General features: G+C 38.0%; 1 protein-coding gene across 2 annotated transcripts in view; it reads right to left on the bottom strand.

Moving 5' to 3' along the window:
- Nucleotides 1–26,070, bottom strand: part of dvl2 (dishevelled segment polarity protein 2) — a 154,731-nt gene that overhangs the window by 28,675 nt on the left and 99,986 nt on the right. For both annotated transcript variants that reach the window (XM_039746912.1, XM_039746911.1), the window contains exons 5-14: nucleotides 24,640–24,772; nucleotides 24,208–24,298; nucleotides 20,576–20,645; nucleotides 17,673–17,812; nucleotides 16,584–16,660; nucleotides 9,984–10,051; nucleotides 9,703–9,837; nucleotides 6,807–6,938; nucleotides 5,110–5,286; nucleotides 2,098–2,316 (exon numbers count right to left, since the gene is read on the bottom strand). In XM_039746912.1, coding sequence (XP_039602846.1) covers nucleotides 2,098–2,316; nucleotides 5,110–5,286; nucleotides 6,807–6,938; nucleotides 9,703–9,837; nucleotides 9,984–10,051; nucleotides 16,584–16,660; nucleotides 17,673–17,812; nucleotides 20,576–20,645; nucleotides 24,208–24,298; nucleotides 24,640–24,772 — 1,242 coding nt within the window. The remainder of the gene's footprint in view (nucleotides 1–2,097; nucleotides 2,317–5,109; nucleotides 5,287–6,806; nucleotides 6,939–9,702; nucleotides 9,838–9,983; nucleotides 10,052–16,583; nucleotides 16,661–17,672; nucleotides 17,813–20,575; nucleotides 20,646–24,207; nucleotides 24,299–24,639; nucleotides 24,773–26,070) is intronic.

The raw sequence follows: 26,070 nt of genomic DNA, 5'->3' as shown, positions 1-26,070 counted from the left end.
CAGAATTAATCTTCAGTGTGGGGTATCAAAGGCTTTCGAAAGTCTAGATAAATTACAGTATGTCATATGCTTTGTTTTTGTCAACTATTCTTCTTGAAAAACATCTAAAAGATCGGTTTGACAGGACCTTCCTCTCATAAACCCACACTGGCTGCAACAGAGAAAATTATTTTCTTTAAAGAAATTTCTTAATTGATTTCTTATTATATTTTCCATAATTCTGTATGACACAGAAGAAAGACTAACTGGCCTGTAATTACCAGAATCTGTTCTGTCTCCCTTCTTGAAGACTGGAATTACATTTGCAACTTTCCAGTCTTCAGGTGCTTCTCCTTTCTAAAGTGACTGCTGAAATATGCCTACTAAGGGTTTACAGATGACGTCTTTCATTTTATTCAATACAATTGGTAAGACCCCATCAGGTCCCGGGATTTTATTGGTTTTCAACGTATTTAGGGCACATATGACTCTTCTATTTTAAATTCTATGAAGCCAAAGTTTTGTTTATAGTTCTGCATTCCACTTGATTCTTCCTTTATAAATACTTACTCTTATGTTTCACTATTCTTATATAAAGGTGAAAACATTTTAGTTAATTTTTAGAAGTAGCCTACTACCAACATTTTTGGAATTCAGATTTGATCTTCTTGGGCTAAAAACAAAGCTTGAAATGCTAAAAACATTACAAACTTTCTGTAGGTGAACTTGTGGAAGGATCATTACTGAGCCTCGAGGGGCCAAAGTGGAAGATCAGCGTGACTGTTTGACTGCATTTATCTCTGCTAGTCCTTACCCCGTGCTTGCATCAATGCTTCTGTATCCACAGTTTCCATTTCCGTGGGGTTTCTCAAGAATGTAACCTCCGCTTGACAACAAGAATTTACTGTATATATTAAGCATATGAGCCTTTGGGATAGGATTTATGAGAATGGTGTTAAAAATAATTTTGTATTTTATTTTGTCGTTTGTGTATCCCAAGTACAGTGGGGCCCGGGGGGAATGCCTCATGCCCAAGCAAACCCCCCCTCCTCCCCAATAAGCTCTGCCATTAACATTTATGATTCCCTTGGCAAAAACAGCAATATCTAATAAGTATACAGGCACATACAAAATATTTGTGCACAGTTTGGTACTATTTACGTGAGTCCAGGCTCTCCAATAGCTTTGCTGCTGATTTTTTTGAATGGAATGAAAATTGACACACTGTTGAATCTCAACACTGGTGTCTCTGTGAGTGAACTATAGAGCAGGGGTTGCCAACTCTGGTCCTGGAGGACCACCGTGGCTGCAGATTTTCATTCTAACCCCTTTTTTAAGGAATGCCCTGTTTGTGCTGCTAATTTAGTTATTATGAATTCATTTTAATTGAATTGATTGTTTAAGATTTGTTCCCCTGAATTGCTTCATTTCTTTTCTTAAATGGCACCCAAACAGAAATGAAATGTGAAGTGAGTGAGCCAACAGAAGACCAACTAAGTCAGGGCCTCCAACTCTAACCAAGCTCACTCCTACCAGTTGCTTAATTAGGCTCCGATTCTTGTCGTTAATTAAATCAGTTCTTTAATTCCGTGGCTTGTTGCTGCTCTTGTGGTGCATTAGCAGACATTTATGAAATTGTTGATTTTCTCTTTTCTAGGTGCACTGTCAAAATGTTTTGGGGACCTGAGCAGATCAACATTCCAAAGATCTTCATCTTTCTTTATTTTCAGATATTGTATGGCAACTCTAGTTGTTTTGGCTCATTTTGGATCTCAGTATTGTTTGGCTGCTAACTACGGAAAAAGAAACAGTTCAGGGGTTTGAGTCTTCAAGAGCAAGTCAATTAAAATGAGTTCAAAATAATTAAATTAGCAGCAAAAACCAGTCACTCATTAAGAAAAGGGTTAGAATGAAAACCTGCAGCCACGGTGGTCCTGCAGAACACCTGCTATAGAGCATGATGAATCAATATTAAGAAGCAAAAATATGAGCAGAACACCAAACTGTATAACAAATAAAGCTGAACTCAGAAGCATATAAAGATATGCTAACACAGAACCACACAAATTTGAAACATTAGTATTTAAAACCACAAGGGCCTCACCCCATGCACCTTACCTTCACTGTGCTGGCTGCCAGTGCTTCCTGGGCCATAACTGTAGCTGGTTAGCTCATGGTATGGAGGTGGCTGGCTGGAGTAGGGGTGCGGGTACTGATAAGGAAAAGTATGCATGATAGGCCAAGGAGTTGCCCCTGGCAGAGGAAGTGGCGCCAAAGTATCCTGGTCAGAGGCACCACTGGAGCCATCATTATCATTGAGGGACAGGTTTGCCATGTCTGCATAACAACAAAGAAGGAAATTAATGAATAAGATTAAGATAACTCAGCTGACAACTATTTTAACTATTCTTACTACTGAATTATTAGCATAAATTAATTGTATAATATTTTGCAAAAATAACCAATACTTGGTAAAGCCTTGTTAGGAGTAATTTTAGGAAAGTACAGCTTTATGCCTTAAATTATTACCTAACTTTCACCTGAAACAGTGTTACAACAATTTAAGCTGCCACATTTCTACATTTCCCCATCTCTTCCTATTATACATACAGTAAATACATTCTCAAACTTATTTAACACATTGACTGCCACAGTACAAATAAATAAATCTGTTTCAAGTGCTAAAGTAAAATAATTTTTACTTCAATTTTTTTTTTTTTTGTAAACATACTAATTAAACTTACAATGAATGTTTATTTACTCTAAAAAAAATCTATTTGAGTTACCTTGTCACTGATGGATGGAACAGAAAATTCTTTGAGCACACCAGCTGCACGATAACAACTTTAAACTCGCCAGATGCACAATAACTCGCCTGGGTCTCACAAGTTGAATCTTGCAACTGAATGTCACAGTTTCCATTTGAACTTTCTAATGGTGAGATGCTAATCATTCAATGAGTTTAGATGTTCTAAAAAGGTGAATAACCCGATTAAGACAGAAAACCGGTTTCCTAATAATCTGCATTTACATGCATATGTAATCTTTTGGAGTTCTCCTCTGTCAAAACGAGTGAAAAAAAATTAAATGTCATCACCGGCCACCATGAATCAGAAAATAAGCACGATACCAGTGATAACATTCTTATATTTTATAAATATGTTTAGTCAAATTAACACTTTATGTATAGCTTTGTTACTCACAGCTCAGTTTTTTCTCCTGGGATATGCGATTGAGCCCTGCAAGTGACCGACATACCGTAACATGTGCTTCTTGCCTTACACCGAGTGCTGATGGAACAACAACGCAGGTCTTTTTAATTCAATAAGATGTGCATTAGGTTACTTGTTACTTTAAAAAGTAATCAGGCTATATAATACACATTACTTATAACGTATTACCCTACTGCTCTCTAGATTGTGTTGCTGAGCTGTCCACTTAGCTCATCAACGCAACTTTAGCGATTTCTGAAATATTGACACAGATTATTTCAACCAGGAGAAGGAATAATGCGATTGCCTGAACATTTGCTTCTGGAAATGTATTTTGCGGACACTTCTACCCATAGCTGCTGAAAATGTGTGTAAAGCAAATACATGGGCAGGCTGACAGAGTGCAACAGACATGCGTAGACTATAAATACTTAACAGTAACCTGGTTATGGGTTTACATGTCCACATAATCAGATTATTTGTGGAGAAATCTACCACTGAGGCCAATAACCTAACCTGTCCAATGAAAATAAGGGTTATTACAGTATTTTAGAAAGCAGGCTTCTGTGAATAATCGAGTTATTGAAGCACATGTAAACATGATAATTGAGAGTAGAATGGACCAACTCGTGTCCCTCTTATCTGGCCTGGAAGCCAGAATAATGGATGGTTAGGAAGGGAGCTGCAATCTTACCCCTTTGTGCCAGGAAATGGACATGGGGGGACACTGAGGCACCAGGTACACCAGAACTGGCATCCTAACTGCTGTGGATGGACATGTTGGGTGGGGAAGTAAAAAGATGGGGTGGTTTGCAGTTCCATTTGTGGTTGGAAGGCCAGAAATATGGCACAGTGGGAGTGTGCTTGCTATGGGCAGATCCTTCCTCCATACACTGGGGGGCAGCATCCTTTCTAGCGGAACCCAATACGGATGTTTGCAGGTCAGCATGTGAGTTGTGGTCCCGCAGGGCTGACATGTCGGGCTCTTTGATGGCCAACAGGAGGAGCTGCCGGGAATTAACTACTGAGAATCCAGGGTGGTTCCATCTCACTTGGATTGAGCACAGGTAATACTCCCGGGTCAGGTCTGACAAGAGAGAGCCCTCAACTTGGCCAAATGAGTCGGAGTCAGGGGTGGAGAAGGGCAACACTTATCTGGGAGAGGTGGAGGGGTAAAGAGCAAAAGGAGAATGGAGGGAAAGAAAAAGATGTTTGTGCTGAGTAATTGGATAAGAAGCCCCGGAAATGGTACTTTTGTTAAATAAAACCTGTGACTTGTCTGGGTAATTGCTTCTGGTGCTATTCTGCCCCCTAGAGACCACGAGAGATATTCAGATAATTGTAGCTCTACATATAAATATATTTTTGTGAAAAATAAATGCTATTCAAAACAAGGCTAATAAGAAAAAACTAATCGAAAGTGAAAGATTCTGTTTTGTGATGCCATGTTCAGTTTTCATTCTTATTTCAGACTCCAACTATCCTCTATTTACATGCGTTAACTACGAATATGCTTGTATTTGGCGCTGCAGTTCTAAAGATGGTTTACAAGATAATTCGCAGGTGCCGTCCTTCTATAGATTGCCTACTATGAGTTAACACGTACTTAGCAGTCAATGTGTTAATCCAATTTATGATCACAAGGACATACATAAGCACTTACATTCACTCACCCTGGAACCAGTATTGAGATGCCAGTTAACCAAACCAACTTAACGTTGGGAATGTAAAGGACAACCCAAGCACACCAACACTTCATGTTATATTTTAAAAATTAAGAACTCTAAACCTGTTATTCCAAATTATTTTCACACCTGATTAACACAGACCTGCTTTTGCTAATAAATAATAATACATGCAAGATATATAAAGGGAAACATTTGCACAAGAGTTATTTTTGTGACCAATTTGTGCGTACAGTTTTCACAGTCGTTGAAATCCCCAAAAATGTAGTAGCACTGCTCCGAGAAGGTGATTTTGTTGACTGTATGTCTGATAAAACCGGCTTTCAGGAGGTTACTGGCATACTTTCGGGCTTCACGGCGGTCTTGAAAGCCATCCACATGGTGACTGAGCCATTCAACCACATCAGAGCCTGTGAAAGACAAAAAAAATGGTTTAGTCGCAAGTTATAAATGTATTTCTGAAATGTGTTTCTCTTTACTGATATTGTTTTTTAAATTGGTAAATGCCTTATCGATCATTTATGGAGAACAAAATAGGATGACTCTTCACAACTCTCAGTTTCTTGAATTAGTATTCAGTAAATGGACTTTGGTGCTCTCCTGTGTAACAGTTTATAGTTTCACTTATTATGATTCAGTGAAGTCATTGCCCCATTCTATAACTGCAGAAGCCAGAGCCTTAATAAAAAATGTTGCACTTTTGTATATAAACCTGGCCAAGTAGACTCGTCTGTGTATATAAACTGGAATCACAAAGTAGTAAATATGGTTGGAAGACTGAGCAAGAAATGTGTCAGTTGTTAAGTTCAATTATGTTCCACGAAAGAGGATTTTCCCAGATCCCATGACTCTGACTACCACACAAAGACTTAACATCAAATAAAATATCAAAGGTTGTCATTTCAGACTATGCTTTTACATTTAGTTATTAAACACTGAAGTTAAGTAAAGGTTGTGCTATTCAGGACAATCCTTTGAAACAATCTCAGCACTAATACTTATGTGCACATATTTAGTTAGAATTTTTTTTTATACATTCAGCAAACTGCCATGTGCAAAAGTTCACTGATGACACTGCTATTGTAGGTTGCATCAGGAGTGGGCAGGAGGAGGAGTATAGGAACCTAATCAAGGACTTTGTTCAATGGTGCGACTCAAACCACCTACAGCTGAACACCAGCAAAACCAAGGAGCTGGTGGTGGATTTTAGGAGGACCAGGCTCCTCATGGACCCCATGATCATCAGAGGTGACTGTGTGCAGAGGGTGCTGACCTATAAATATCTGGGAGTGCAGCTGGATGATAAATTGGACTGGACCGCCAATACTGATGCTCTGTGCAAGAGAGGATACTTCCTTAGAAGGCTAGCGTCTTTCAACATCTGCAATAAGATGCTGCAGATAATCTATCAGACAGTTGTGGAGAACACTCTCTTCTCTGCGGTGGTGTGCTGAGGAGGCAGCATAAAGAAGAGGGACGCCTCACGCCTGGACAAACTGGTGAGGAAGGCAGGCTCTATTGTAGGAATAAAGCTGGACAGTTTAACATCTGTAGTAGAGCGACGAGCACTTAGCAAACTCCTGTCAATCATGGAGAATCCACTGCATCCACTGAACAGTGTCATCTCCAGGCAGAGGAGCAGCTTCAGTGACAGACTGCTGTCATTGTCCTGCTCCACTGACAGACTGAGGAGATCATTCCTCCTCCACACTATGCGACTCTTCAATTCCACCCGGGGGGTGGGGCAGGTAAACGTTAACATTATACAAAGTTACTGTCTGTTATACCTGCATTTTTATCACTCTTTAATTTAATATTGTTTTTTATCAGTATGATGCTGCTGGAGTATGTGAATTTCCCCTTGGGATTAATAAAGTATCTATCTATCTATATATCTATCAATCAAACTGAAAAAAGAAGCAAGACATACCTAAAAATGCATTGGGAATTGTGATCTTCAGCCACATTCGGTCTCTCACCTCTAGACCAGATTCAGGAGAAGCCATTGCCTTCGCAACAGATGCCATGTCGGAGTGCAGAGAAAGATTAAAGTCATCAAAACCTGAGAAGTGCAACAAAATGTAAAGAGTAAATTATCTGGCTCTTTATAAGCCCTCAAGTGTACCTTTTAACAGATCAATTCTCACAATGCCGTTGACAACCAGTTCACTATTATTGTGGATAACCAACTTGAACATACATTTTCCAAATGGAACCGTCGCCTATAAAAATGATTATTGAAAACCTGATATTTTTCAGACAATGACAGTTTTACTAACCGTCAATGAAAAATTGGTCTGTCTCCTTTTAAGGATTCTGTCTTCCCTTTATATCATGCCAAAACTCAAAACAAATGGACATTAACACTTAGGTCTCTACTACTGATAAGCCAAAAGGGATTTGTGGTGCACTTCTGAATCCTATTGTAGTCCCAAAGTGCAACAGGTTGTAACGTAAAAGAGGTGGGAGTACACACAATGCGAGTTTGAATGTTAACAAATGCGAGTGCTGAAAACTCTGGAAGGCAGCTGCTATTTTAACAGATGACACAGGAAAAATCCGCAAAAGGACATTGTCATGAGATATAGAAGTTATCAAGAGCTGGTGGTGGATACAGGGACTATTAAGGGCTTGTGGTGCATGCAAAATAAATGACATAGCAGCAAACTAATATATATGGAAACTGTAGGTATGCAAACAGAACACTCACTGATTGGTAGGCTTGTCAATGACTCCACAAGGATTCTCCATGGTAGAAAGTTGCAGTTGTATTATATTTAGCAGACCACATCATCTGCAGTTCAGAAGCATGTTTGTGCCCAGCCAATAAAGCATGGGTTGTGGTATTGGTGAGGCCATTAGAGGGTGTTGACCCTGTGGTCTGTGTGTGGATCCCAATGCCTCAGTGTGCAAAACAGGGAACCAGTGCAGATCTTCAAGTGAGATGTTAAACCAACGTTCAGACTTCTCGTGGACATTAATGGGAAAGGTGCTATATAAAAAAATCTATCATTATTAAAGATCCATTTGCACCTTTTGAAAATAGTAGGGTGTTTCCTGATGTCCTAGCTAGATTGCCCACCGTGACCTTATTATTATCCACATTCCTTACTGGCTATCTCTGCCACTGCTTTTCCATCTATGTCACTTGCAGAAATTCTCAAACGATTCTGCACTCACTGAGTGTATTGATAAAGGAGATGACACAAAGTATTGGAGTCAATGAGAACTGTCTGCATCTTAACATCAGCAAAACCAAGAAACGTTTGCCACACCAAAGCGCCTCTATGCCCGATCACTATTCAAGGAGTGGATGTAAAGGTGGTCCATTCTTTCAAGTAATTGGCAGTCCACATTAATGACAAGTTGGACTGGTCTTGTAACACAGAGGAACTATATAAGAAAAATCATCCCTGGGACAAATAAAGTCCTATCTATCTAATATCTAATGTGTTTTGAGCGTACAGGTGCAAGGATGGCTGCCTTCGCATCACCCACATAGACGGCACACACTGGTATTGGTTAAAGTGGCTCCTCACTGCCGATATGAAGTGCTTTGAGTAGGTTAGAAAAGCGCTATACAAATTTATAATTAAATAACTAAATAGTATAAAAATGCTTCAAGAAAATTTCTCAAAGTCAAAATGCTTTAGTATGACTACTTGATTTGCTTGCTATTCATTCTCTGAGGATAGAACAAAAGTTCACCTCCAGCTCTACCACATAATGCATTTAGATTTTTTTCATAAAACAGACTCAGATTTTACAGTTCTTTGCATACAATTATCATCCAATTTTTTACTTTATTTTTTTTAAACGAAAAAGATATTTTAATTTTGTGATACACAATTAATAGGCATGATATAGTACATTCTGAAATATCTGCAGTAAATACAAAGAAAATCATAATAAAATATATGGCACCTTTTACCAGGCAAAGGTATCACTTTTAAAATTCCTATTCTAATACTACTGCACGCTCCCTGTACATTACATAGCAGCTATTTAAGTTGTTTGGACTTGGCAAAGGATAAAAGGGGCAAACCGGTTGGTGCCCCAACATTTATATAAACATATGTTGCTAAAGGTTTGTTTTCTGCATTCACACTTGGACTTCTTGCACACTGATCTTGAAGCAATCAGTGATGAACGTGGTGAAAAGTTTCACCAAGACATTGCAATGATGGAAAAGTAGGAATATGGAAAGTGGAATCCATCAATGGTGGCTGATTATTATTGGAAACTGAAAACAGAAGCATCAGATGTGGAGTACAAATGTAAATCAGCATCATTAAGTGGTTAAACACACAAAATTTATTACAAATTAAGTGTATTTCTATAATATACTACATGACAAAGTCAACCTGAAATTGCATATGTATGTTGCACAGCAAATCAATAAGGAGTGATTGACAAGCCTCTCCAACAATCTGTGTTCAGTTGTCACATCTACTGCTTCTGTAAACACCAGTTAGCTGCCAACTAATCAAGTTTTGCACACCCTACCTCTTAACGCCCCCACTACCCCTTGTATTCATTATGCCACGCTCCTTAACTTGTTCCATTGTGCACGACACCCATTACTGATGACACCATTTAAAATTTATAAAAAAAAAAACCTTTTACATTTTTTTTTAACCTTCGCACTCGGTGGCTAACAAAGCATATTTAGATAAAATGACTAGAAACTAATCATTATTTAAACCTTGTTATTGTGAATTAATTGAAATTATGGTCAGTACTTTAAGTAGCAATGAGTATCATAATGAGCAAAGTAACACAACTGAATCTATCAGACAAAAAAAAAACAAAAACATGGTACTCACGCTCTGTCTCTGTAACTGAGCTGCTGGATGTGATTGTGCTTAACGACGAACTGCCAGGGTAAGGTGGGTAAGCACCTGTAAGTGCAACAGAGTGGGACACCCAGGCTGCCGGGTCAATTGGTCGAATAGGTTCATCTAAAGGAAGGAGACATAAGAAGACAACAAAAAGGGAGAAAAAAAATACAATAATATAAATATATTAGTTAGTTGTTAAGAGATTGAAAGAATTATCCAGCAGATAAAACAATCATAAAGATCCAGTACTGCTTGTTACCACATACTTCTAGGCAGTGTGAAATATCCTTGCGGAGACGGGTCCCAACATTTGGCAACTGTCAAAATGATAGGCCTATAAATAAATAAAAAAAGTTATAATTTAAGAATGATGTGCATGAAATGGTTTTCAAATCATAAATAATTTCTAAGGAAAATAAATTATATATACACTATCATTTACACCATAATCCTATAGGCCTGAAACAGTTCTACACAAGAAAATCTTGCAAGTATTTTCATTTATTAATCTCCAAATTTGTCACAGTGTATGAAGCACATATTGAAGGGTTAAACACTGAGACACTGCATGATGAGTAATGCTGTCCGGTGTCTCTTATTTACATGGTTAATATCATTCTTTCATGCTGCAGTTATTACCTTTGGCCATTCTTTGATGATTTTATTTACTTTTAAAAGGCAGCGAACACAAACAGGTGAAGGGAGACGAACATCCTAGTTAAAGAGGATCTGATCTAATGGCAAGCATTCAAACACAACCCTCACTCTGCAAATGCAGCGATCAAATAACATTCAACAGGCTGTGAGGGCTCCACCAATTGTTTGTGACCCATTTACAAGGTATCATGGAGTACATCAGCATGAGGCTTTGGTACATATTATCAAGATCAGCAAAACTTCACATGACTCTTTAAATATCTGCAAGAGTGACAAAATGTCGGTGACCATTTATAATTCCAAGACAGAATCTGTCTTGTGTCTTTTGGATTAGAGGCTCAACAATCTGATGGAGGTTCCATTCCAGTTATTATGCTAGGAGAATAGCATGAACATCTGGTATGAAATCAGGAGAAAGAGGTGTAATCAGAAACTGTAAATGTAGTCCGAACTGGGTAGGACATCTCACTGTTACAATAGGCAAAACACAAAAAGTAAGGAAACAATCAGAGCACGAGTCCGAAAGTGGAGAGAAAAAAAAGAGAGAGTAAGGGATTTTAAAGCACAAAAAGATTGTACTTTGAATCCGTAAACTCGGGACAGGAAGCGAATGTATCAATCACTTTTAAATAGGGGTGGGAATTGGCAGAGACCTCATGATTCGATATTACGATTGTTGCTTGACGATTCGAAATATATTACAGTTTTTGAAGTACTGCCATTGTCTATGTTTTGAGATTCAATGTTTTGCAAATTATTGCTAATTTTCTTTCTGTTGTTGAAGAAATTAACCTTTTTTTACTACCCTAAAGGAGACTGTTTAACATCATACCCTTAGTTTATTGTTATTCTTATTATTGCATTAAGACTTACTATGCTTATCCTGGACCACTTTCTAATACCATTCCCTGGGTTTATTATCTTAATACTTTAAGATTGCTGAAGATTATATTTTATGCTTATAGTTTGCTAATGATTATATTTTATGCATATATTATTTAGACTACATTAGCAATAGATATCTCTACTTTTTAATCCTAAAACTCCACTGTGTGGGGGCTTGTTATGTTTTGGACGTGCTCGGTCTCTAGGTATGTCAGAGGACCGGGACTTTGTGAAGTGGGGTCCAGCCTCACGTTGGGAGGCAAAATGGGGGGAGAGAGCAGGCTATATCTAATCTATCCTTTTAATCCTTATAATTATAACTACCAACGTAACAATAGGCTGCATGGCAATAACTCTTGGGGAAATAGGAAGTTAAGGTTAAAGCTGTCTCACTTCCAGTTAAGACTATAAAATGACATCAAAAATTCAGGAAAGGCTTTGACTGCTGCTGGGGTCTATGGTCTGTGTGTGGATCTCAATGCCCCAGTGCAGTAAAAATGGCGCCGTTCTTTGGATGAGAGGTAAAATTGAGGTCCTGACTCTCTGTAGTCATAAAAGATCCCTGAGCATCCTTCATAATGAGCAGGGTGCATCCAAATGTCCTGACTAAACTGCCCACCATGATCTAGTCATTTAGGCCCCCTAATCATCTCTGGTCTCCAATTGGGTAACTCTCTCTCACCCCTTCACTATCCTACAGCTAATGTGTGGAGGGTGTACCAGCGCAAAATGGCTGCCGTAGCATCATCAAGGTGGATACTGCACATTAGTGGTGGTTGAAGTGGCTCCCCATTCACCGGGTAAAACTTTTTCCATCAGCAAAGTGTGCTCATGTGCAGGAACCACATATGGATATTATTGGAGCAGCATAAGAAAAAGTATGTGCCAGTCATTCTAATTACAACAAGTACATCCATAAATGGTTATCATAGCAAAAGCAAATGACTGTTTGAGTGCCACTCACATTTTTATAATATTTAAGCACATAACATAGTTTATACGTGGTTGCACAGTTACATTTTGTTGATTGGAATGTAAATATTGTTTGCATTAAAACAATTGATTTTTTGATCAACCTGGTGATCCAATAATCACCATACTTCAGGATTGCAATTTGTAAATGAATTTGATTTGAATGAATTTTTTTCTCCCACTCCTACTTTTAAACCAGCCACATTGTTGACAAAGGTCACAACCTTTGAGGATGCACCACTGACAACACGGTTTGAATTCCTAGTGATGGAAGCACAAACTGGAGGTGAGCATTAAAAGACAAAATGATGGTGAAAATGGCCCAAATAAATTTGCCGCATCAAAATTAAGTTAACAGTCACAAAACTTACATTACATTTCAGGTTCAAGAATATAAAACACCTCCAAAAAAAAAGTGTCCAAAGGCTTAAAAAACGGTGAAGGAAATCATCCAAAAAATAAAATAACCCACAAATTATGACGACATTGCACACATGGGCTATCACTAGTGGGCATACGAATATATTTTGCATGGATGCAACATCACCAGATGTGTTAACGTAATTCAGATTGTAGGGTGTAAACAACTCCAAAACGAGTTCAAAACCTTAATGAAAAGGCAAAGGAGATTACTCAAAAATAAATAAAATTGTAACACTAGCATCCACACAGACTATCACAAGAAGGAAGAAGAATATGTTTTACTTTGATGTTATATTAAGGGTCACCATCTACTTGTAAATTATCGAATTTCGGGCGCTTATGCTTGGTGGATGATGCTGTCCTCCTGGGTCTAATCAGACTGTGATCAAAGAGGTGTACTGGGAAGATTTCTAAATGAATGTAATGTGGTGAAGATGAGAATCATCAACTCCAAGTCTGAGGTTACAATCCTCAACATGAACAAAGTGTCTTACATTCTACATCCATTGGGGAATCTACTCCAAGTGGAGGATTTCAGGTATCTTGGGATATTTTTCATGAGTACAGGTAGGAATGAATGTGAATATGACCAAGGAATTGATACAGCAGTATCAGTTTTGCAAGTGTTATAGCCAAATCCTTGAACAAAGCTTTCAGTTTTCTGGTCAGTCTGTACCCCCACCCTCATGAAAGAATGACACAGCAGGTACTACAGGCTGAAATGAGATTCCTGGGCAGGACTGCTAAATTCACTCTCCATGACAGAATGTTGCCTATCCCTAACGCCATATTCTGGAGGAATTGTATCTGTCGTTTGTTCCAGCGGTGCATGGGAGATATGTATAATTGGGCTCGTCTTTCCACATTCTCCCACAACAGAATATTCTAAAAGAGTGAATGGAGGAACGTGTGGCCTAAACATTACTGCGAGATTTTGGTTCAAATCCTGCTACTGATTCACTGTATAATCCTGAGCAAACCGCTTAATCTTCTCCCACTGTAGAAATACCTGTAATTTATACTTTTTTTTGTGATTAATAGTACGCCTTAAATAAAGGTGTCTGTCATCTAATTGAATAATTCCCTTTATCCCCAACATCATCATCACCTTTTCACACTGGATTTTTTTGGTGTCAAAATCAATCTAACTGCTTGACTGCAACTCTGCCCTTGGCATGCTTAACCAGCTTCCTTAAGTACACACAAGTCTGTGAAGAACTGAATTTAAACTGAGTTGATTCTGCATTCATGAGGCAGTCTACTGCTGCAGTCAACTAAAGTTCACCAGAAGTAAAAAGCATTTTCTTTACATCTTCTCTCCTTTGATGTCCTACCACAAGGTTCTGTGTTGAAGCTGGGTCACTTCCAAACCCTGCAAGCTCTCTCAGGCTTCACCTACTGCTCTAATACACATTCATGACCTCTGCATGTACTTGTAGGAGTAATTTCCATGTTGTGCTAGGTACAATACATCAGGCTTTGATCAAGTTTGCTAGCTGACTCAAGGAAGACATTTCTTTTTTGTTTGGAATTGACTACTTAATTGTGGTTTGCTAGGAAAATAATCTTACTGCCTGCTAATACATGATTATCAATTACCTTCATAATAGTTTGAATCCCGTAAACATCAGAAGTGACTCTACTCCGTTGGGCCCTTGAGCAAGGCCCTTAATCTGCAATTGCTTCATCCTGGGTATGACATTAATCTGCATCAGACCCTCCAACTTGCAAGGAAAACTCGGGCTGGTGGCAGGATTAGCACTCCAGCCACCGTAACAAACCTCACACTGTTCCAGTGTGGTGCCGAAATGTCACCTGCTGCACTCAGATCCCATTCCAGGTGGTTCGTCATGTGGTGGGTACAGCAATGCGCTATCAGCGCATGCTCCCAACCTCTGTCTCCTCTTCATAATAGTATTTTGCAGGAATGGACAGATCTTGGCCTCTCATATTTCTCTTTCTACTAAAATCTTATCCAACTTAATAAAAAGATAAGTGTCTGTGGGTCCATCTGGTTGCTGTCTCTGTCATTTCAAAAGATGGTGCATCACAAACATTTGCAGTAATAAAATGCATTGCATTTGTCATTCCAACAAATGGAGCATCACAAACATTAACACTGCTTTTACAAATCCCATATCAAATGGCATATAACAGAGACATATCCATTGCATGGTGCACTGCAAACGTTAAACCTAAAGTCTATGTGGATTACTTAGATTTCATCATAAGCGGGTAGCACAGCTGGTACTGTAAGTAATGGAATAATGTAATACTTAAACATTACCTTGTTATATGAGAAACAGCTATCCTGTCTGTATAAAGATTTTAGTTCTGCCTAAAAATAAATGTATAAACTCTTGGGTTTAGGATTGAACTTTGCTTATGGTCAGAGGTGTAATTTTACATTGACAACAGCACAAAACTGTGTTTCAGTCCAATAACAGGGTACAGGGTACCACTACCCAATTCTATAGAAGATAAAGAAGCAACTACTGGTGAAAGATAAATCCACTGAACAACTATGAAAATGCAGTATCAGGGCAAGTATACAAAATATAATCAACCTTTAAGGAACATAGTATCTTCCTTTGCCAGGATTATAGTAATGTGCTTCAAAAATTAGTATTAATATTTTAAAACAGATTGAATGATGTTATGGTCATCTGTATCCTAATAGATTATTTACACCAATCAGGCACATTAACACCACCTGCCTAATTATGTGTAGATCCCCCTTGTGCTGCCAAAACAGCTCTGACCCACTGAGGTTATGGACTCCACAAGACCTCTCAAGGTGTCCTGTGGTATCTGCATCCAGATGTTAGCAGCAGATCCTTTATGTCCCTTAAGTTGTGGGCCTTCCATAGATCAGAATTACTTTACAACAGATCCCACAGATAGTCAATTAGGCTGAGATATGGAAAATTTGGAGGCCACATCTTGAATTCTTTGTTATGCTCCTCAAAGCATTCCTGAACAATTTTGCACTATGGTAGGGCGCCTTATTCTACTAGGACACTGCCATTAAATAATACCGTTGCCAAGAAAAGAATTTACTGGTCTGCAACAATCTTTAGGTTGGTAGTACATGTCAAAGTAACATCCACATGAATGTCACAACCCAATGTTTCCCAGCAGAACTTCGCTCAGAGCATCATACTGCCTCTGACAGCCTGCCTACTTTCCATACTGCATCCTGCGGTCATCTCTCCCCCACCCAGATAAATGACACACTCACACCCGGCCAATCAGATGATCTAAAAGAATAAGTAATTCGACAGACCAATCCACCTTCTTCCATTGCTCCATAGTACAGTTCTGATATTTATGTGCTCACCGTAGGCACTTTCGCTTTGGCACTGTAACGCTGTAAGTAAGCTACAATGCAATGTGTGTTCTGACACCTTTCATTCATGGTCAGCATTACGTTTTTCAGCAGTCTGTGCTAAAGTAGCTCTTATGTGGGATCGGACCAGACAGGATAGCATCTGCTCTCCACGTGCATCGATGCGCCTTGGGTGGCCATAACCCTGTTTCATATGATCATTTTTAGCAGATACTAACCACAGCATACTCAGAACAGCACATAAAACCTGTCAATCTGAAGATGCTCTGACCCAGTCTTCATGCCATTACAATTTTGAACTTGTCAAAGTTACTCATATCCTTAAGCTTGTCCAGTTTTTCTAGTTTCCACCTCATCACCTTCAAGAACTGACTATTCACTTCCTGCCTAACATATCCCACCCCTTGACAGGTGCCATTATAACAAGATAATTGAATGTTATTCACTACATCTCTCAGTGGTTTTAATGTTGTGGCTGGTCGGAATATCTGTCCTTATTTGAGAAATGAAGAAGAAGATCCTATCTCTCACCAAATCTTTTAAATCCATCAAAAACAGAAACCGAAACAAACTTACGTACCCAGGCTTGTGCACGATCTCCCTCAGTACCCGAACTGCATCGTCGTTGCTCATGTTCTCAAAGTTGATATCGTTTACCTGTTTGAACAGCGTGGATGAGGTCGTAAGGAAGCCAAAATACAAAAGAAAGAAAGGTCAGTTACATGAAATAGACAAACATATTTTGCCATTAAGTTTTGATGAAGGGGAGTACTGGTATGGTAATTTTTTCATTTATTTTATTTCATAAACTTTTGGTATGGCAAAAGACTGTCTTTTTTTAAGTTGATGGAAGGGTATATATTTATTTCTTTAAATTCACCAGAATCTACAATGGGCAGTGATCATGGTCAGCTATACTCCCTCAGGTACAGCACAGAATCATTACACAGCTATAAGCCCAACCACAGTAGCACGGCAGGCAAGGCAGCTGGACAGCTGCACTTTGTTCGTTACCAAGAATGAATACGTCTTGATGTTATGACCACAGCCGGCATGGCTATTCTGGTGGGAAAAAGGTTAAATAAAAGGCGTGGGAAAAGGTTATATAAAAATGAGCAAATATGCAGGTTCTGGAAAGCATTACCACCCACATGAAATGCTCACTTTACAGCACCAGAGGCATCTGTTGCACAACAGCAGCAAACAGAAATGACATGAGAACAGTGGCAGCCTGGAAAAAAAAAAAAAGTGTGTGCTTGGGGTAATTACTGAAACCTGATCATGTGCCGCTGAACAGAAGCATTTCTGGTGCTGTAGGATTAAATAAAAAGAAGAAAGTGAGCAAAACCTGTCTGCTAAGCAGGGCACTGCACTTTATTTCAGTTCCATCGGGATCTAAGGTTTCTTTAGTTTGGAACAATTCACAGACATCTTGCGCTTGATCACTCCCCATCTTGAAAGCAGTGCTGTCTGGCAGTGTAACATGAGAAGCCCAATTAGTAGCATTAAAAAAGTATGTGGAGAGTGTCACATAAAAATCCCAACTATATAACTATAACATTAACATATTTCCTTCATCAGAAGAACAGAGACCCAAAAGAAAACACAAAATTGAAGCACACATCTGGATTTCACAGGAAGCAAACGTACTACAGGCAATTCATCTTACCTGCAGCAGCATATCCCCCGGCTCGATCCGTCCATCAGCAGCAACTGCTCCGCCCTTCATAATGGAGCCGATATAGATTCCACCATCTCCCCGTTCATTGCTCTGACCAACAATGCTTATTCCCAAAAAGTTGTACTTCTCTGAAACAAGATGCAAACGCCAGGGTCATGCATAAAATCAAACATTACCCTGTAGGTCACACATGGTAGCTATCCCAAGAAATTACCAGTAATTTATTTGGTCGGGATTATGTATGAACAAAAGCAAAAGTAAATATTTGAGCAAATGTGACCTGTCAGTTACAAAGGCAGAGTCCTAATATGAACCCCTGAAGCCTAGAATGAGAATGAACGAGGTAAGAAAATGTGCACAGGGCTAACATTCAGGTGCCTTCTTAAACTTGGTTAGCTGGTTTGAAAGTTGGAGTTTTTTGTACAGTGAGCCATTTTCAAAAACAACAGTGCCAATAGAATGTAATTACACGTATTAGTAGTGTACATAAAACATATTATAATACCACTTTACAGTATCATGTTGCTGAAATTGATTTTGTAATAATAATAAATTTCAAGTGATTACAAAGATTTCTGTGCTATTGTTAGCTGTTGGATGTGGAGTGTTAGGGTTAGGGGATCCTTGATGATTTGCTGTATTTCCATATTTAGACAACAGAATGCTCTCGGACTGAAGTTAGACATCCAGAAAGAAACATGAACTGCCAAATAGAAAGGCATTAAGGGCATAGAGGTTTCTGACCATTACGCATCATATGTACGTTATTGTTCGTATGCTCCTAGTGTGTGAAACAGAGAAATGTACCTAAAAACACTTAAGCCTTACTGGAATATCATAGACGAGAAGTCTTTTTTTTTTCTTTGGTGTGCTTTGTCACCTTTCTTCTTCATGTTTTGTGTAAATTGCTTGCTTTGAATTTCACTAAAACTTTTAAAATAAGTTTTTCTGTTTTTGCATGAATTATACTACCTGGTGGAATGCCTTTCTGGTAGCTATATTTTGAACTATTTGGAAACACTTGACAAGTTCAGCTACAATAATCTTTAGATAATGCAGCCATTAAGTTGTTTTTAGAGTAACAGAAATACTGAGGACCCATGTGTCACCAAGCCATCTTTCATAAGACCCTACATAAGATTGTACATGACTTAAGTTGCTTTTATTTTTGACTTTTTCAGACACAAATATCACATCACATACTCACTATAATTTCAAGGGGAAGCAGGAGTGAGCAGCAGTGCCAAAGGTTCAAACAAAACACCAGTCGCAGAGTCGAGCCCAGGCAGACTGTTAGCATATAATGAGATATGCATGTCTAATCATTTTCCTCTGATGATGACACCTGATAGGTATTAAAAGTTCAGGAATAAAAGACTATTTTAAGATCTGTAATTCATTTTGTCCCTTTGTGGATTTATATATATATATATATATATATATATATATATATATATATATATATATATATATATATATATATATATATATATATATATATATATAGACACACACGCACACTTTTTTTTTTTTTTTTACTTATGTCACTTAACAGGCTCCATAAAGGACGAAGTCTGTGTGCGAATTCCAAGAAAAGTAAAAAGAATGTAAGGTCCAAATTCCTAAGGCTCTGAAATTGTTACAACAGTGGGCTCAGGATATATGTAATCTACAGTCACAAACCTTCTACACTGTTTCAAGGGAAGACTTCCCACTCCAATGATGCACTCCCAGCATGATCTACAGTGTGGGAATTCAATGTTTGGTCTTCATGAATAATAATTGCTCCATAATGCACATTCGTACAGTGTCCAACCGTATATACGTCGGAAACAATTTTGGGTACCTGGAGTTGGGGTCGGAGTTGGCAAAAATGTACTGACTCAGAATCCTAATAAATTTAAATTGTAATGAAAAAAAAATACGTCAAGTTCAAATGTCCCATTTCACAAACAATAGTCATAATTAAGTACTTCTCTGATGTAAGAATAAAGCCCACTGCATAGTTGTGTTACTACTAGTGTGAAGTTCAGCTGAGCTATTATACAATCTGACATTCACATATTGTAATCTGGATGATGATAAAATGAAAACACCTTTTGTAATGTATTTCAGATATAATGTGTTTAACAAGTTAATTTCAGTGTAAACAAGTGGAATGATGTAGGTGTAGGTGGATGTGTGTGCTATGACCTGATGTGTGTTCAGGGGTTCATGTCTTTTGTTTAAACTGGTAGAGAGTCAGCTTCCTGTCCAGTAGTATGTTGCCTTCCTTTAACCAACATGGAAAATACATTGGCACATTAAATACAGAGGAGTCGGAGTCAGAAATACCAGAAACTAAGCAGTTGAAATCGAGAGTCAGAGTCAAAGGATTTATCTACCGACTCCACAGCCCTGGTTATAACAGAGCTCATGAATCCTGTTTGGAGAACGGGCTGTAGTGGATGCAGTAGCTTCCCACACGCAACTCTTGTATCTCATGTCTTATATGCAAAGTGACTAAGCTGCCAGTAATGTACTGTTACTTACTATCATTCTTTTAATATGAACTTTCTCTACTTACAAATCCAAAGCTTACTGTATAACAGTGTATGGTTCAACTTGTGGACAGTAGCACCCAATCTCGCATATCGCATGTTATATTGGTGTAAACTGAATGTTCCATATAGATTTGTTAAGTATTGTATATACAGTAATATGGTGCTTGCACAGTGTCCAAATCAGATAACATCCTATTTCAAAGAAAACATCATGGTTGTTAAGTGGTGCATACCTCGATTTAGACCACCAATGTCCTGATAGCTTTTCTTGTGAAAGTGACCACCAAATCACAAATCAACTAAATGCCAGGCCCATAGCGTGAAAAGGGGGAAACAAAGGATGCTCACCCATGTTGAGAGTCACAGTGATAATGTTGAGTGACATTGTCGAGTCGGTGACACTGCTGAAGGAAGATGTCTGCAAAACACCAAAAAAAAAAAAATACATAAAAAAATCAAACTGAGATAAACAACAAAACTTTTCTTCTGTATTTATGACATAAACATTACTTGAACAATGGCAAAATGACAATGAATAGCGTTGCAAAATTCATCAACTGACGTTGAAGTACATTGTAAAGGACTGGCACCCAGACTAGGGATTATGCCTGCCTTGCACCCGATGCTAGCTGGGATAGGCTCCAGCTTTCCCACAAGCAGGACAAGTAAATGGATCGATTAAAAGATGTGAAAGGAAACAATGCACTTGATTTTTCACAGATAAACATCAACTTTAGTCAGTTACACTACTTTGTTATTTCAATCAACAGTTTATCTGTAATTTTTTGCCCATGTTTGGAATCCTATTTTCCATTATATATATATAAATGACTAAGACTCTAAGATGGTTTCAGCATATGTCCCAATGCAAAAATGTTTTCAAAGTCTGTGTGCTTTCATTTTTCGTAAGAATGAGAGCACCAGCAGAAATGTAGAAGGCAGAAGGACAGATGTGGCGCATGGATGATTAAGAGATCCACTTTCTGATTTCAGGATGTGTGCTGGTTAATTTGATCTTTTAATTTTGCCTCTTATGACAGTGGTTCTCAGGTTCAGTCCTGGGGGCCCACTTTAGCTTCATGGTTTTTCTTCCCATCAGTTTTACAATCAGCGAGTCATTTTCCTTTTAATTGATGTCATTATTTAATTTGCCAACTTGTTTGTTAGTTTCTTTTCTTATTATACATTTAGATAAGCATAGTAGTGTGAGATTTACATTTATAGGAAATTCTGAATTTTTGTATAAAGCCTTAAATACTCAGAACTCTTTTTTTGCTCTATTATTTCACTTTTTTCTGTAGAGTTTGCTCCCTTAATTGTATACCTCAGGGGCAAATGGCACTGAATGCTGTAGCTAATTCAATGTCATACCCCCTAGCGTGTTCATTAGTATATGATGGCTTAAATAACCAGAGCACCTGGGAAAAACATTTACATTTATTTATTTAGCAGATGTTTTTATCCAAAGCAATTTACAATAGTGGTCAACATAGTCACGTTAATAGTCTGGGAGACTGTTTAGGTGCAAGTGTTACAGGACAAGTTTAGAATATTAATCACCACAAGTACATCTTGCCTGAAGAAGGGGTCCGAGTTGCCTCGAAAGCTTGCATATTGCAATCTTTTTAGTTAGCCAATAAAATGTCATTTTGCTTGACTTTTCACTACTAGTCATCATAAATAAAGAGCTCTAAACAAAGCAGAACACAACACTAGTTAATGTTTTCTTATTTGCAAGAACCCATCACAGTCTCTGTCAATTAGAAAGATTTCAAAGAACAGGAGAAAAGACTTCTTAAACACATTGTGGGGAGCCAGCAGTTTAGATGGAGGTGGGCAGCTCATTCCACCAGCAAGGAAAAACACATGAAAGCTTTTGGATTGAGATTTCATGCCACGCATAGGTAGCATCATTGGATGCTGTTCACCGGCAGATCTGAGTGGTTGAGAAGGTACACAGGACCTCACAAGTGTCTCCAAATGCACAGACGCTAACCCGTTGAATATTCTGAAGCCAAACAGGAGAGTTATGAACTTAATGTGTGCTGGTACAGAACTAAATCTGTACTAAATACTGCTTTTTGTTTACAAAGCCTTAAATATTCTCGCTCCATTTTATATATCGGAATGTCTGACACCTTATATTCCAAATCGTAACCTTAGATCCTCAAATGAGTGTTTGCTTAGAATTCCAAGAACAAAACTTAAAAGTGGTGAAGTGGCCTTCTGCTGTTATGCACTTAAAATCTGGAATTGCCTGCCAATAGGAATTCGCCAGGCTGATACGGTGGAGCAGTTTAAAACACTGCTGAAAACATATTACTTTAACATGGCTTTCTGTTAACTTCACCTTCATTTAATCCTGATACTCTGCATATTCAATTCATTATAATAACTATTCATGGTGGCTCTAAAATCCGTACTGACCCCTACTCTCACTTCTGTTTCTTTTCCAGGTTTTCTGTGGTGGCGATCGGTGCCATCACCACCTAATCAAAGCACTGTTATGTTTCTACATTGATGGATTAAAAGCGAGAAGTCTACATGACCCTCATCATCAAGTACTTCCAAGAGAACCCTAAATACAAAGAGAACTGTTTCATTTATGTTAGGTAGAATGCACAGAGGGGGCTGGGCAGTCTCATAGTCTGGAACCCCTGCAGATTTTTTTTTTCTCTCCAGCCGTCTGGAGTTTTTTTTCTGTTCTCCCTGGCCATCGGACCTTACTCTTATTCTATGTTAGTGTTATATTATCCTAATTTTTACTTTGTCTTTTATTTCCCTTTTATTTATCATGTAAAGCACGTTGAGCTACATTATTTGTATGAAAATATGCTATATAAATAAATGTTGTTGTTGTAAATGAATAAGCATTTCCTTCTGTAGCAAAATAAAAATCATGAGGATAATGACAAAAAAAAAAAAAAAAAATCTTAAAAAATTGTTACATACAGTACGTAAATGTTTGCTATCATTAACAATGCAGCAAACCCAGTTTTATAATTCTGGATTAACACCAAAACAGAAAAAATGGGAAATAACAGCTTGCTCAATAAAAACAGGCCCAATTAAAAGCAGAAGTTGGTTGGGATATATATATATATATATATATATATATATATATATATATATATATATATATATATATATATATATATATATATATATATATATATATATATATATATATATATATATATATATATATATATAAACAGTAGCTAAAGTGGGCCCCTAGGACTAAACCTGAGAATAGCTTTAAGAATTTCTGCTTCAATACCCCACTGATAATGAGATATAAAGATGAGAATTACAAAGCAATGGAAGTATCCCACTCATAGTATCCCTTGAGCACACCCACATGCCTACATCAAAAAGAAAGTTGGAAAATCTGGCCAAATCATGATCTCTTAACAGAGAACAGCTATACAAGAAAGGACAGAGCAGAGTCTTCTTAGCAGATGGAGTTCTTTTAATGTGGGTAGTGACATCTTTTATAATATCACTTCAAGAAGGGCCCACTGAATCAGTAAGTTAATTAAAAAGGCAGGCTCAGTTATGGGATGTATTCCGGACTTGCTAGAGGTAGTGGATAAGGAGAAAATGATTTGCCATAATAATAATAAATAATATTTACTTACCAAGCTTTAGTAAAAAGACAAATCTCCATGTGGGGACAAATGAATAAAGTGCTACTGGAGAAAACCCATTATATGATGGTAGCACACCTTATGTGTTTGGTAGAAAGAAAGATAAAGGACAGGAAGTGAGTAATATAAGTGAGAGCGATTACAACACATCGGGGTAAAAATGTAATCCTTCGCATCTACTAATGTCACTTAACACTCTTGTATTGGAAAGTTCCATTCAGTCGTTTCTGTATGTATGTATTCAGAAAAGACATTCAGTCTGCATTAAATGGAAATGTCTGCCATGTCAAAAGGATCTTTACCACCTATTGCCATTTGCGTCTTTCTTACCCGTTCAAGACGTGGAGGGCGTTGTTTCCTACGACGGCGGTGTCGCTTTAGAAGGCGTGAGGTAGTGGTCTGCTCTGTAGAGCTGCTAAAACTGGGAAAACAAATAAAAGAATAATAAGTTCTTAAATCTGCATTCGCACTGAAATGCTTTTCTTCTTTAACTTTATTTTGTTTTTTAAAAAAGACCTCCTTGTTTACAAATGAGCAGGTTGCAAAATTACTAAAAGTTAACTTATATTCAAAAATGGTTCTAAAAGTAATAATGATAAAAAAATATGGGGTGGAATAGTAAGAACAACATATTTTTCCAATTTATCACAATGAAGGAATATTTGGTACGGAGAGTGCAAAAGTTCAGTCGACAAAGTTCATATTCAACTTTAGGCCTCAGTTCACTTCTAGAATGAAGAATAAAAATGGAACCAGACTCACCGGCTCATAGTGTCGTCATCATCAGAGTCACAGAAACTTGTGGTTTCAAGCTCACTACTCATCATGGTGGTGGCGCTTTCATAGCCTGCTAAGTGCCGATCTAACCTGGACTGTCCATTAATCCGAGGCCCACCTGGTAAAGAGAATGATTACCACCTGAATGACTTAAGTCCTGTAAGTAATATTTTACATATGTATACACACACACTATATATAGACACAAATACATAAAAGCATAGTAATATATTGTTATACATGCATGCATGACGGAGGACTTCCTCACAGGCTCAGTCGAGGTTTATAATAACATATCACGATGGGAGGGGGTGTTGCTGCTAACACTGTCATCTCCTTCTATCCCCACAGTGCTGAGAAGCCCAGCGAAGGCATTTAGCCCTGCCGCCATAAAGTCCCGGAAGGAGGCATCACTTTTGGCCTGAGCAACTGTGAGAAGGAGCTGAGCTGAAACTAGACAGAACCTTCCCTCTATCCTCTTATTGAATTCCAGCAAGACAGAAGTGTGCAATGTTTAACTTAAATGCCCCCTTAAGTCAGAGTTACAACTCGGAAATTCATGGCTGGACTGTCAAGTCTGAATCTTGCCGACTGCCGATCATGATGTTAATCCAAAATTGTGACTTACACTGCAAACTTTAGTGAAAGCTGTAGTATTCTGTCTATTTCTGTCTCTTTAAATCATTGATACACACAGTACTGTCCAACGTCCATCCATGGATATGTTGCTATGGTGTTTGGATGTGCAAAATAATACATAATGTATTGTTATCAACTGCTATTTATTCCGATGGAGCAAAAAACAACAAAGGTTTTCCTGGATGCATCTATATTGGTTTTCCGAATGTTTTAGTGGAACATGGTCAATTCTGGTGTGATATCATCAGCTGTTATAAGCTGCTTGTCATATTTCTTATACCAATCCCCGCTCCGACATCTGAAGTAAAAGGAGCATAGCAATACTGCGTATGTTTTGTTCACACTCTACCGTTTATTACTCAGTTAAGCAGTATGTTTCAGTCATACTTTGAAAATACAAAACTACACATTGAAGTCAATAATTTAAAAATATATAGAGTATTGATGTAATGTTAGTGCATGGCTACTTTAAACCCTACTTGAAATTACTGAAAGTCGGTTATTCTAAAGTTTTACCCATTTTCATATGTGTAGAAGTAATGCTAAAAAAAATCTCATTACAGTGAAGTCAGTTTTATCTGCAAAATTCATTACAGCAAAGCCATCTCTCTATTATAAAAAAAAATTTTGCAACGATACAAGACTTTTTTCCTGCGACGAGATGTGATCTTTGGAAGAGGGATATTTTGAAGAGAGGCAGAGAGACACTTTCGCATCCCGTGAGATGGACAATTCATGTCATACTTACAACCTTTGGAAGCAAGTCCCGTGATACAC

The sequence above is a fragment of the Polypterus senegalus genome, chromosome 3 (genome assembly GCF_016835505.1).
Source record: "Polypterus senegalus isolate Bchr_013 chromosome 3, ASM1683550v1, whole genome shotgun sequence".
In the NCBI taxonomy this organism is placed as follows: domain Eukaryota; kingdom Metazoa; phylum Chordata; class Cladistia; order Polypteriformes; family Polypteridae; genus Polypterus; species Polypterus senegalus.
Note: the sequence above shows the minus strand (reverse complement) of the source record. Positions and strands in the feature narration are given on the sequence as shown.